This window comes from Corapipo altera, unplaced genomic scaffold (genome assembly GCF_003945725.1).
Source record: "Corapipo altera isolate COAL_440 unplaced genomic scaffold, ASM394572v1 62, whole genome shotgun sequence".
Classification (NCBI taxonomy): Eukaryota; Metazoa; Chordata; class Aves; order Passeriformes; family Pipridae; genus Corapipo; species Corapipo altera.
The window spans coordinates 10,419,086-10,431,431 of record NW_020884894.1 but is presented as its reverse complement, the minus strand read 5'-3'; the positions used below and the strand labels follow the sequence as shown (position 1 = coordinate 10,431,431).

The 12,346-nt window shown below is 56.7% G+C and overlaps 2 protein-coding genes, 1 long non-coding RNA gene and 2 other non-coding genes across 5 annotated transcripts in view; 4 read left to right on the top strand and 1 right to left on the bottom strand.

Moving 5' to 3' along the window:
• Positions 1 to 6: 6 nt before the first annotated feature.
• LOC113948785 lies at positions 7 to 605 on the top strand. The gene is made up of 2 exons (XR_003528226.1): positions 7 to 117; positions 402 to 605. It is a non-coding gene; the product is annotated as an uncharacterized LOC113948785 (long non-coding RNA).
• Positions 606 to 2,036: 1,431 nt separating this feature from the next.
• Positions 2,037 to 2,108, top strand: TRNAH-GUG. The gene has a single exon. It is a non-coding gene; the product is annotated as a tRNA-His (tRNA).
• A 1,933-nt stretch (positions 2,109 to 4,041) lies between these two features.
• TRNAK-UUU lies at positions 4,042 to 4,114 on the bottom strand. The gene has a single exon. It is a non-coding gene; the product is annotated as a tRNA-Lys (tRNA).
• Positions 4,115 to 5,700: 1,586 nt separating this feature from the next.
• LCAT (lecithin-cholesterol acyltransferase) lies at positions 5,701 to 11,850 on the top strand. Its single transcript, XM_027646629.1, has 6 exons — positions 5,701 to 5,934; positions 8,486 to 8,642; positions 9,091 to 9,206; positions 9,546 to 9,641; positions 9,729 to 9,953; positions 10,711 to 11,850. Exons 1-6 carry the CDS (start codon positions 5,787 to 5,789, stop codon positions 11,331 to 11,333), a joined length of 1,365 nt encoding a protein of 454 aa, XP_027502430.1. The 5' UTR covers positions 5,701 to 5,786; the 3' UTR covers positions 11,334 to 11,850.
• Positions 11,851 to 12,161: 311 nt separating this feature from the next.
• Positions 12,162 to 12,346, top strand: part of KIAA0895L (KIAA0895 like) — an 11,976-nt gene continuing 11,791 nt past the window's right edge. Inside the window, exon 1 of the mRNA XM_027646967.1 lies at positions 12,162 to 12,218. Coding sequence (XP_027502768.1) covers positions 12,162 to 12,218 — 57 coding nt within the window. The remainder of the gene's footprint in view (positions 12,219 to 12,346) is intronic.

The window sequence follows — 12,346 nt, the reverse complement described above, 5'->3', positions numbered from 1 at the left end:
CTGAACATGCTGACCAAGTGCCAGTCCCTGGCATACAAGGAGCATGGCATCCTCTGTGTCACTCTCCACCCTGGCTGGGTGCAAACTGAAATGGGGGGGAGCTCAGAATCATTTAAGGTAAGAGATATTTCTGGCCATGGTCTGGAAGAACCTCTTCATTTAGGAATGCAGAGCTTCCTGGGGACTGAACAGTCCCAGGCATGCTGAGCTCTGTGGGAGCTCCTGGGCAGATACCCTGGAGGCACGTGAGAGAAGGAGATGAGGGACTGGGATCTCTTCTTGCTGGGTGCTGGCCTCTCCTCTCTCATGCTAGAGAACCCCAATCCCTGAGCAATGATCTGCTCCAGGGCAGACCCCATCCTGACCTGGGGCACACAAATGTTTCTCCCTCTTCCCCACAGCCCCCCCTGACAGTTGATGCCAGCGTGCAAGGGATGTTGAAGGTGCTTTCCTCCCTCTCTGAGAAGGAGACTGGGACCTTCCTGGACTGGGAAGGGAAGATCTTGCCATGGTGAGATGCTGGTTCAGGATTCTCACTGTGGGGACCTTTGGTGCCGCACAATGTTGTGCCTGTGCCTTAATAAATTAGTGTCTATAAACAATAAGTAGAACTGTGTGAGCCTTCTCCCTCTTGGTCTTCTAATAACTATCACTGTGAGAGTCCTCAGTAATGCTTTGAGAGAACTTCTCAGAGTTATTCTGCATGTCACTGAGCTGGGTTGGCCTGAATATTTGTTCTCCTTTAACTGGGGACCCGGCTACCATCCTGGTAGGGCTTTGTCTTTGGGCTCGTCCCACAGCTCTCCCTTGGAATGACTCCACATTCCAATGACTCAGCTACTCCTCCCAGTGAGCACTTCTTCAAAGTTGGAGCAGAGCACTGCTCCTCTGCCACACAGGTCAGGAAGCTGTCACCCAAACCCACCAGGATCCTCCTGGCTTGCTCATGCCCTGCTGTGTTGTTCCTCCAGCAGAGATCAAGGTAGTTTAAAACATGCATAAAGACCAGCAAGCAGGAAGTTTGTAAGTGCAGTCCTGAGCCCTCTCAGGGATGGAAACTCTATTCTGTCTTCCTGTCAAATCCTGTTTCTTCCTGTCTTCTGGGTGGCTTCCATGGGTCATACACGGCACTGGAGGCTCCATGATGAGCAGAGGTGCCCACAGTCTCTCTGGGACTCACCATGGAGATGGGTGAGGGAGCCAGTGGGCAACTGGGGCCCTGGGGTCCGTGGGGGCACTGGGGATCCCCTGCTGCATATCCCATGGAGGGCTGGGGAGGAGGTGGCAGTGGGATGGTACCCGGGGGGCTGTGGGCTGCCCAGCACGTGGAGCAGGGAGCTCTCACCCCCACCGAGTCCTTTCTTCTCCACCAGCACTGAGCCCAACCTACATCCTGGGCCAGCAACAGCAAAAGCAGCTCTGGAGTCATCAAAGCACAATTTTCAAGGCATAAAATTGTGGGGAAACATGGAGAGGGATCATGATCAGACAGCGAGGTGGCAGTGGGGTCCTGGGAATGATGGATGATGGGCCCTGGGGACATTCCAGGTTACCTGGACCTCCCTGTCTGGATCCTTCCCACAGCACCACTCAGCTCCCCGTGGAGATCCTCATGCTGTTTATTTTTAACTGAATTCCCCCAAAATTTGTTGTATCACACATGGTGCTAAAAAGTTAGTTAATTTCTCATCCCTTGTACAACTTAGATTTAGCTGAAACTATTATAACCCCGAATTTGCTGCATTGTAGTGTGATGGCCCCACTGCATGATACCCCTGAGCAGTGCCACCCTTCGCAGCAGCCTCGCTCTCCAGGTGCCATTCCAGCATTGCCAGTGTTCTGCACAATTCAGGGCCCCATTCCATGCTGCTGGAGCTCTGAACGGCATCATCCCAGCCCATTTGTGGCCTCCTTGCTAAAACAGAGTGGATTTGTTCCCCGGGCTGTGCTGGGTGTCCGTGCCAGGGGAGGGGTCGGAGCAGGCGCTCCCCTCCCCGCGGTCCCGGCGTGTGGCAGGACACCTTCCGACACCTTCTGCTGTGATCGTATAGTGGTCAGTACTCTGCGTTGTGGCCGCAGCAACCTCGGTTCGAATCCGAGTCACAGCAACACTTTTGCCAAGAGCTGGGAGGGAGGCGGCTGCGAGGAGGTCGGTTTGGAAAGAAGCCACGCCCTGGGAAGGCGCCACAAGCTTGGGTGGTCTCTCTGCTAAGAGTGACCAGACTCACACCAACAAGGATTTCCCGACCTTTAGTCACTGGCCAGGGTCTCTCTAGTGAGGCTTCAGTGAGACTTCTGGGAAAGCACTCCAGCTTCTCCATTTGCCGGGCAAACGTGAGAATTTAGAATTCACCCAGCCTCCCACATTCCCCTTCCTCACAGTTCTGCAGGCAGAGGACCAGAAAGTGCTGTGGCTGCCCTGCAGAGAGAGAGGAGGTGGGAGGCAGCAACTTGCTCAGCTCGCCCTTCCTGCCCTTCAGGGTATGAAGGACCTGACACAGCAGAAGGAAAATTAATCTGATGAAAGCCCAGCTGTCAGCACTCCCTGCCCCAGGGGAAGGGGATTTTGGCTGCAGCAGCTCCAGGGGTGCTTTCGCAGCAGAGGCAAAACCCATCCAGAGCTGAGGGATGCCCCCTGGCACACCGCAGGTCTGGGAACCGGAGGTCTCGTGGGCGCCAAGAGGCAGGAGGAGATCTGTGGGTGCACCAGGAGATGCTTCAGCCTGAGGAAGCCTCTTAAACTTTTGCTTTTACCCTCCTGGAGCCTTCAGACCACGGAGTCACCCTGTTTGCTTGGACTTGGTGCCCTCTCCTGACAGCCGTGCAGAACTCACTCTGGACGGCAGCTTTCAGAAGAGAAATCACAAAAGGTATGGCACAGGCTGGTGGTGAAGAAGACACCACCCAAGCAGTGGGTCTCGGCTTATTCACCACTGTGGGAGTATCTGAAAGTAGCAGAGGGCTGCAGCACTCGGGCAGATGGGCTCAGGTGTCGGCAGGGTTTGTGCTTGGGAAAGGGAGAGGGGGGATTTTTTTTGTTGCACAAAATGAGTTTATTTGATTTTGTAACTTATCCAGAGCAAGAAATGGAGGGAGAAAAAAAATCATTGCGCGTTTACCATTAGGATTTACAGTTTGTAGGGCACCACTTGCACAACTTCACACTCCTCCAACCTTCATTTAGTGAAAACATGTTTTCCTTACTCAGGGAAAGCTCAAAAAGAATTTTCCCTTTTAAAGATTATACGTAAGGAAGAGACAAACATCTAGAGAAGTTTTCCTTTAGCAGCAGCAGTGCCTGCCCTGCTTTTACCCTGCTGAGAAGCAGAAACACAAGGAAATACATAACTTCTTCATTCCTCTTTTCTTTTATTTTTTTTTCCCCCCAGAAAGTCAGTGTGGGGTGTAAGGCCACTAAACTTACCTGAAGAACAATGTACTGTGCTTGAGTTACTGATGTATATTCAGGTTGAAAAATGTCAAAAATCCTAAGGGGGGATATTTTTCATCCAAAATTGCTTCGGTTTTCTGTTAAAGGAGTTTCTATTTTGCAAAAATAACCTAAAGTGTCTGTACACCTATGGTGCAGTCCAGGGCTTGGCTGAGGCAGTGTGGTGGCCCCGTGGGTTGGTGCAGCCTCTGGTCTCATATGAACCATCTCCCCTTAAAACAATGCAGGGCTCTACTGGGAAAATAGTCACCCTCATAGTTAAAAGTGTCTCCTGATGTTCAGATGGAGCCTCCTGTGTTCCAGTGTGTGTCCATGGCCTCTGGTGATGGCGCTGGGCACCACTGAGCAGAGCTTGGCTTCCCTCCCAGGAGAAATGCTCCAGTCCCTGGTTGTCATGCAGAAAAAGCAGGTGCCAACAGGAGCCCAAACTTTGAGAAAACCGCCGCAAGATGTCAGTTTGGGCTCCTGAGCACCCTTCAGTGAGGGTGGGAGCAGGGTAAACAGTCTCCAGCTTCTTCCCCCCCAGGAAGGACTGTCCCAGCAGGAGGAGGTGCCGCCCCTGCCCACGGGCTCCTAAAGAATAAAGCCACCGCCTGAACAGGGGCTTGAACCCTGGACCCTCAGATTAAAAGTCTGATGCTCTCCCAACTGAGCTATCCAGGCTCCTGTCTGGGATTTGGGGGGATGTCCAGGACACGCAGGGGGGACCCCACTTTGCTGCAGCGTTTGGAAGGATGGTGTGGGGACCTGCTTTGACCTCTCCCACCCCCACAGCACCCAGCGAGGCTGCCAGCGCACACCGGGCTGAACACCCGGCTCCTGGGAATCCCGCGGGCACTGATCCGGCATCCTGGGGATGCGCCCTGGGAAGATGCGGTGCCGTAGGGATGCGCTGGCAGGGAGGGGAGCGGGATGATGCGGGAGCGGCTGTAAAACCTCCGCCGCTCCCCGGAGCTCCCAGAGGGAGGCGGGAGGGTCCTGCCGTGGGAGAGGAACGGGGAGGGGATGTGACCGTACAGGGGCCGTGCTCTGTGCCGGAGGGTCCCTGCTCGGGGCTGGGATCGCACAGGGGTTTGGGGTCCGTGCTCTGGGGCTGCAGCAACCTCGGTTCGGATCCGAGCGCCAGCAGCGCTTTTGCAGGAACGAGGTAAGGAGGGAGGGAGGCGGCTGCGAGGAGTTGGGTTACAGAGACGCAGAGCCCTTGGAGGAACCGTGAGCTCGGGTGGGCACCCAAAGGTCGCCCCACATATTCTCTTGCCCTTCCTGCCCGTAGTGCAGGATGGGACCCCTCTGCCCCTCAGGGAACCCACCCTGCCAGTCCAGCCCACCCTCGAGTGCCCTCCAGCCCTACGCAGACCCATCCCACCTCACTCTTCCCTGGGAGGAAGAAAACAATTTCCCCTCAGCAGGAGAGGACGATTTTGCCCCATCCCTGTTCAAGGCCAGGTTGGATGGGGCTTGGAGCAACCTGGTCTAGTGAGAGGTGGCCCTGCTGGTGCCAGAGGTTTGAAATGAGATGAACTTTAAGGTCCCTTCCAGCCTGAGCATCGCTGACTCCCGAGGGTTCCCCGTCCCCAGTGCAGGCAGGGCCACCTGGAGCCCTGTCCATGGAGGTTGGGGCTGCAGGGGCTCCCCCACCTGGGGCTGCCACTGAGGGGGCACCTGTGGGGATCTAGAGCCTGCAGCAGCCAGGAGCTGTGGGGTCCCAGGGCCAAGTGCCTTCGGGGGGATGCTGGGAGGATGCTGCATGGGCCAGCTTGGGCAGGGGGTCACGGGGCAGGGGCAGTGCATGGAATGGCACTGGGGAATGGGGTGCTGCCATTTGACACAAGGGGCTGCTCAGATGTGTCTTCACTTGTCCCAACCCCACTACCTTTTCCCAGATGCCTGGGGAAAGTTGTCAGCACCAGCATCCCCTGCCAAGGGCAGGAGGAGCAGAGAGGGGCTGTATTCCCCCAGGCAGGGAAGAGCAGCCCTGGGCAGCCCTGTGGGGTTGCCTCCAGAGCACCATTCAGGGGATAGAATGTGGCAGCCACTACCCCAGCACAGGACAGAGGGACACTGAGGCACTGGGAAGTTGCTCAATGTGTGGTAGCCCCGAGCAGAGCTCCCGGGACACGAAGAGCCTCTGGGCACCACTGGACTGGCTTTGGCAGGGCATGGGTTGTCCATAAGGCCAATCCTTCGTCCCTCCCCGTCCCTCCTCCTCATCACGGCCAGCCCCTTCCAGCTCTCCCCTCCCCTGCAGCCCGGGTGCCTCTTGGCTGGACCTGCGTAAAAATTATAAAAGGCTGTTTTGCCTGGAGCCGTCCGGAGGATCCCGGCCGAGCCTGCCATGGGGAGCAGCGGCGCCGGGCTCGCGCTGCTGACGCTGTTGCTGCTCCTGCAGCCCACGTCCCAGTTCTGGCTCTTCAATGTCCTCTTTCCACCCACCACCACCCCAGAAGCTCCCCCAACCAACAGCACACCTCCCGTGGTGCTTGGTAAGGTCACGCCGGCGCGGGTGGCACGCGGGGTGTGGGTGGGCACTGTGGGTGCTGTGTGTGGGCACTGTGGGTGCTGTGCAGCCCCCCAGAGCAGACAGTGAGGTTGGGGTGCTGTGCTGCTGGTGACCCAGTGGATTTTGGCTGCGATGGCTCTTGGCTGTCTGGAGTTGGAGCCACCAAGGAAGGGGGGGTGACACACGGCTCCTCAGTCCCCTCCCATTCACTGGGATAGGGACACAGGGCTGGCCATACCCAGCCAGAGCTTTCTGGAGCTGAGGGGACAGGCTGGGCACCTCAGAAAGCAATTGAGGCTCTGTTATCTCACATCTGGCCCAGAGAGTTTGCTTGGGTCTGGGGGAACTTCGCTGGCACAGGGACAGGGGCTGCAGCACACCCTTCTCTGCCACTTCCTAAAGCGGCTGCTGCTGGTGCAGTGGGTGCATCCACCACCTCCCACTCCCCTGCAGCCCACCCCATCCTGTGTTCTTCTCCCATTCCCTGGTGATGGCTAAGTCCTCCTCTGTTGCTGCAAAAGGGCATCCATCTCACATCCCACCCAATGCCAACCCTGCCTGGGGACAAGCCAGCAGGAAAAGGGGCACAGGAAGGTGAAAGGAGCAGTGGGGGTATTGTCTCAGGGAGGTGTGAGCAGCTATCACTTGCTGGTACCTCTCTCCTGCACGATTCTGCCTTCCTTTGCCCCTGTGCCATCGCCAGGAACCTGAGCTCAGTTTTTGCCATGAAACCTCTGCTGAACAGAGTTGAGTTTTTTTCCTCCTTTTTCTTGAATCATGCCAAGTTTCTCCTTAAAAAAGAGAAGAGAAAAAGCAGAAGATCCCTCCCTGCCGCAATGCCAAGGGCTGGCCCTGCAAACTCCCCTCCCAGAGGCCTCAGGCAGCAGGGAACAGTGTCTGGATCCTCCATGTCCTGGGACTGGTCCTCTTGGGGTACCCAGTAGGCCCGGGCTGCTGTCACCAGGTGCCTTTTTTCAGGATTACCTGTGGTGGTCAGAGCATCTCCTCTTGTCCCCTAGTGCCAGCCCCAGGGCCTGCCCCATGCCCATCTGGATCTGGCTGCCTCATGTGCTGCTCAGCTTCCTCAAGTAACCCATCCCCCGGGGCCGGGCGTCCCGGAAGCCCCCAGTGCCCTTGGGACCGCCGATAACCCCTCTGCCCCCACAGGAACTCCCTTAATAATTACCTAATGTCCTCTGGAAGGGGAGGCAGAGCTCAGGGCTGTGTGCCAGGGGTGGGGGGGTGCTGGCTGTGCACCGTAGGAGACATCAGAGCAGCTGGTGGTCCTGCTCCTCTTGCTGACCAGGAAGATCCCCTCTGCCCGGGCTCTCTCTACACCAGGGACCACTGGATGGCCTGATCTCAAATCAGGTGCTTTGAAAACAGGATTTAGACCCTCCCTGTATCCCTGGGGACATGCCACAGGATGGGAGCTGTGAAGCAGGTTGAGGGAGGTAACTGGTAGATCTCCTTCCCCTCTTGCATGGCACGAGGGTTTCAGAGGCTGCAGATCAACACTGAAGATCGACACCAACCCTGGTTGTGTATTGTGGGCAAGTCCTTGGACCTGCTGGGGCCATGGAATCACCTGGTGTTCCCATCTGACTAGGTTCACTGTCCCCTGCAGTCCCTTCACCTTTTGTCCTCACCCTCACGGTCAGTGCTAGCACCAGGAGCTGGATCTTGGCTCCTGCACACCGGCTGGGAAAGCTCTCCATGGTGTCTGATCCCAGCACAGGCATATCAATCAGGGTGGCACTGGGATGGGTATCCCATGCCTGCTGGGAGCCACACTGAAGCTCCCAGAGCAGACCAAACACCCTGGTGACTGTCATCCTCCATCGAGGGAGCCCAGGTCACACAAGTGAACTTGCTTAAAGCTGCACTGTGTTTCCCTCACACACTATTCCCACTGAATTCCTGCAGAGTACAGGATTTCAGCATCAAACCATTTCAGAGACCTTGTTCAGTCTGTTTGGAGGGTTTAAAGTTCAGGAAAACAGTGCATGGGTCTCTGGAGCCAGCACTGGGACTTTCATCCCCCTGGGAACTCTGCATCCCTGAGCTGTCCCACTATCCCAGGACGAGGTTCCAGGAATGCAGTAGGTGTGGGCAGTGCCAAGCAGCACTGACTCCTTCCTCTAGGCTGCAGGGAGGAGAGGAGGGTGGAAACCCAACCAGGCAGGGAGAATAATCCAAAATGCTTTGTGCTGGTGGGGACTGGCATATTTGGGCCAAGGGTGGCAGCTCTGGGGGTCACCCCATGGGACAGGCAGCTTGAAGGGTCCCTGAGGATGCATTTTTAGCACTGCTTTCATGCTCACCCTGCATCTCTGCTCTGAGCACCCTCTATCCTGTGCAGAGTGGGCTGTTCTCCAGGGGTGCAGCTCCTGCAGGTGCCCAGCCATCCTCAACCGGGCAGCCCCAGGGAAACCTTTCCTGGGGAACCAGGGCAAGAGCTGTGGGGGCAGCACCACGGGGCCAGTGGGATGGGGGTTGTAGCTTGCTCTGCTCTCCCTCTGTGGTGCCTCCAGTGCCCGGGTGCCTTGGGAACCAGCTGGAAGCCAAGCTGGACAAGCCAGATGTGGTGAACTGGATGTGCTACCGCAAAACAGAGGATTATTTCACCATCTGGCTCAACCTCAACACCTTCCTGCCAGTGGGGGTTGACTGCTGGATTGATAACACCAGGTACCATTCAACCCTACCCCGGGAGCTCCCTAGGGAAATGACCTACCAAGGATCTCCCTCCCCTCTCCTCCCCCTGGCCATGGTTGAGCACACACAGAATAACACAGGAGGACCATGGGATTGTTTGGGAACACAACTATCTGGCTCCAACCTCCTGTCCCTTTGCCATGTTCCTGCCATGACTGTCCTGAGCACCCACTGGAGATGCTGCCACCCTGCCCAGGGCCACAGGGTGAGGGGGCTGCTGCAGCCTGCTCCATCAGAGCCTCCTGTCCCAGGATGCCAGGCGAGAGACATGGGCACTGGCTGGGCACCAGTCCACCTCCCCATCCACACAAGTCTTGGAAACAGCCCCCCAGGTCCCAGCTGCCACCCAGTGATCTTCACCCCAGCCCCATGTCCCCATGGGGACATGGCTCTTCTGCTGCCTCCTGTCCTGTCCCTGCAGGGTGGTGTACAACCGAACCTCTCGGAAAATGTCCAACGCTCCGGGGGTGCATATCCGCGTGCCTGGGTTTGGCAAGACCTATTCTGTGGAATACCTGGATCAGAGCAAGCTGGCAGGTGAGAGGAGAAGTGAGGGGTGTCTGGGGATCCCAGGTGCTCCCTGCAAGTGGGGAGGTGTCCCCATGTCTCCAGGAGGGACTGGTTCTTCAGAGAGCCCAGGTCTCTGGGGATGAGGGACATTAGCCTTGGGGACACGCTCCCTGTGAATGCCAGCAGGGACCACCCCGTCCTTGACCCCAGTACACAATGGGATGCACAGAGCCACTACATCTGGCTGGAGCCACCAAGCTATGGGGCTTACCAGAGAACATTTTGGTTGTGGCCAGGACCAGGATGGAAAAAGGTTGACAAGAGAAGACCGCAGACCTAATCCCCACCTGTTCTCTCTGCCTGCAGGTTACCTGCACACGCTGGTGCAGAACCTGGTGAACAACGGCTACGTGAGGGACCAGACGGTTCGGGCAGCCCCCTATGACTGGAGGGTTGGACCCCGTAAGTCTGGGGGTTGTGGCCAGGCCCTCTGTGTAGGGAGGGAAGCAGGATAAGCCTCATGCCATCATGCTCCCCTCTTGTCCACAGAGGACCAGCCTGAGTACTTCCAGAACCTGAAGGCGCTGATTGAGGAGATGCACGACGAGTACCAGAGAGGCGTCTTCCTCATCGGGCACAGCATGGGCAACCTCCACGTCCTCTACTTCCTGCTGCAGCAGACACAGGCCTGGAAAGATCAGTACATTGGAGGGTTCATCTCCCTCGGTGCCCCCTGGGGAGGGTCTGTGAAGCCCCTGCGTATCCTGGCATCCGGTGGGTGACTCCTCGCGTGCAGCAACCTCTCTGTTTTCTTTCCCTCCTGCAGAAATGGAAAGGATGGGCAGGGAAAAGACAGTGGTGGAAGAGGTGGGGGACCTAGTTCCTCTTTAGCCTCTTTGCAGCCCAGAAAGCCACAGTCACTTGCCTAACGCTGACAGCCCAGAATATCCACAAGTCACAAGCTGAGCCTCCAAAAATGCATGGGAATAAAAATCATGTGCTTGGAGGTTTGAACATCTGGCCCCTTGCGCCACCCTTAAGTCACCTGCTCGTATTTTTCTCTGTTTCCACAAGAGCCAGAGGTATTTTTAAGGTCATCTGGGTTCATTCCATGGTCTTAGGGCTCCAGACACAATGCCAAGGCTTGCAGGAGTCATGCAGGTTGGCCACCCACTGTCGGGCTCAGCTCACTCCTGTCCCTGCAGGCAGGAGTGGAGGTGCTGGGGTTACAGGGAAAGTTCAGGTCTGGGTTGTTCTGGGCCATCACACGTCCAGGTTTGTCTATGCTCAGCCCCTCCAAGCAGCTCGAGATGTGGAGAGAAGAGTTTGGATAGCTCTGGGTAGCTGTAGGCAGAGGGGTGAGGAGAGGACATATGATCACGAGCAGAGTAGGGGTAAGGAGAGGAAGAGCTGAGCTGGATCTGGCCAGGGGACAGTCATGTGTCACTGCCGGGAGGGGCTGATCCCAAAGGCTCCATCTGTGAGGGTAGATTGTGTTGCTGTTCCTGATGAGCCCTTGTGTGTCCCACAGGTGACAATCAGGGCATCCCACTCATGTCCAACATCAAGCTGCGTGAGGAGCAGCGTATGACCACCACCAACCCCTGGATGTTCCCAACCACCCTGGCCTGGCCCGAGAACCACGTTTTCATCTCCACACCCTCCTACAACTACACCTACCGGGACTACCAACGCTTCTTCACCGACGTCAACCTGGAGGACGGCTGGTACATGTGGGAGGACATGAAGGACTTGCTGAAGGACTTACCCCCTCCTGGGGTGGACACGTACTGCCTCTATGGCACAGGCTTCCCCACAGCAGAGACTTACGTGTATGACGAGCGTTTCCCTTACGAGGACCCCGTGGACATAATTTATGGTGACGGGGACGACAGCATCAACACACGCAGTTTGGAGCTGTGCAAGCGGTGGCGGAACCAGCAGAAGCAGAAGGTGCATGTCCAGGAGCTGCGAGGTGCCCACCACTTTAACATGGTCTTCAGCAACCTGACGCTCAGTTACATCAACGAAATCCTGCTGGGGAGCCAACAGGAGCAGGACCAGACAGGGGAAGTGAGATCCAACTCAGAGGCTGGGAAGGGGGGGAAGAACTTACCTGGGCACAAGGTCCTTAAGGAGCCTAAAAAGAACTGAAAGGAGTGAGGGCCAGCTTCCCTCCGTGATGGTGGCCACCACAAACTGCCATGCAGGGGAGCAAAGGACTCGTAGCTGAGTTTGGAAGGAAAGTGAGCAAGACCAACAGCTCAGGTGGATGGGCTGGCACCCACTTCCACACTGATTGGTTTTTCTTTAGGGAACGGTGACTAATTATATTTCAGAGGCTTGTCACCTCCCACTAGTGGGTGGATAATTAACCATGCTGCCAGCTCATTAACATCACACTCGTGAATTCCAGCGTATGCACAAGCCCTTCTCGCTAGCAAGCCATGTTTAGGCACTTTAGAGGCTGTGGAGCCCACGGTGCTCACCTGGAGCCTCTGCTCACCTGGGACAATGAGAGCAGGCTCTGACTTACTGGGGTGATCACGGAGGTGGCACAGGGGTGGCACAGCAGGTATGGCTTACAAGAGCAGTGAGCTAGGCTCCTCGGGCAAGACCAACTCAAAATCAGCAGATTTACAACATAATAAACACACTTTGCTTCTGCATGCTGAGCCTGCCTTGTCCTTCACAGCAGGGTAGTGAAACCAGCCATAAGCAAAAAGTGAGGTTCTCACTGCCCACAGGCACCTCAGGAGCCAGGGGTTTGGGAGAAAACACAGGGTCAGTGATGCAACTGGGGCTGGCAACACAGCCAGGGCTGGCAACATGGTCCCGGTGACAATGTGGCTGGAGTTGGTGACAGAAACAGGGTTGGTGATGTTCCTGGGGCTTGATGATGCAACTGGTGCTAGGAAAGCAACTGGGATGGAAACATGACTGGCCTTGGAAAAGCAACTGGGCCTGGTGATGTAACCAGGGATGGCGATGCAGCCGGGGCTGGTGACACAACCAGGGTTGGCGATGCAGCACCCTAAGGCTGGTGACTGAAGCAGCGCGGCGATGCAGCCGGGGCTGGCAATACAAATGTCGTGACACAGTTGGGGCTGGCGATACTGCTGAGGCGGCAACGCAATTGGGCTCGGCTGTGCAGCCGGGGCTGGCGA

Coding starts and splice junctions, on each gene's coding strand:
- LCAT (XM_027646629.1), top strand. CDS start 5,787: ATGGGGAGCAGCGGCGCCGGGCTCGCGCTGCTGACGCTGTTGCTGCTC. Junction 5,935..8,485: donor CACACCTCCCGTGGTGCTTG/GTAAGGTCACGC, acceptor TGGTGCCTCCAG/TGCCCGGGTGCCTTGGGAAC. Junction 8,643..9,090: donor TGCTGGATTGATAACACCAG/GTACCATTCAAC, acceptor CTGTCCCTGCAG/GGTGGTGTACAACCGAACCT.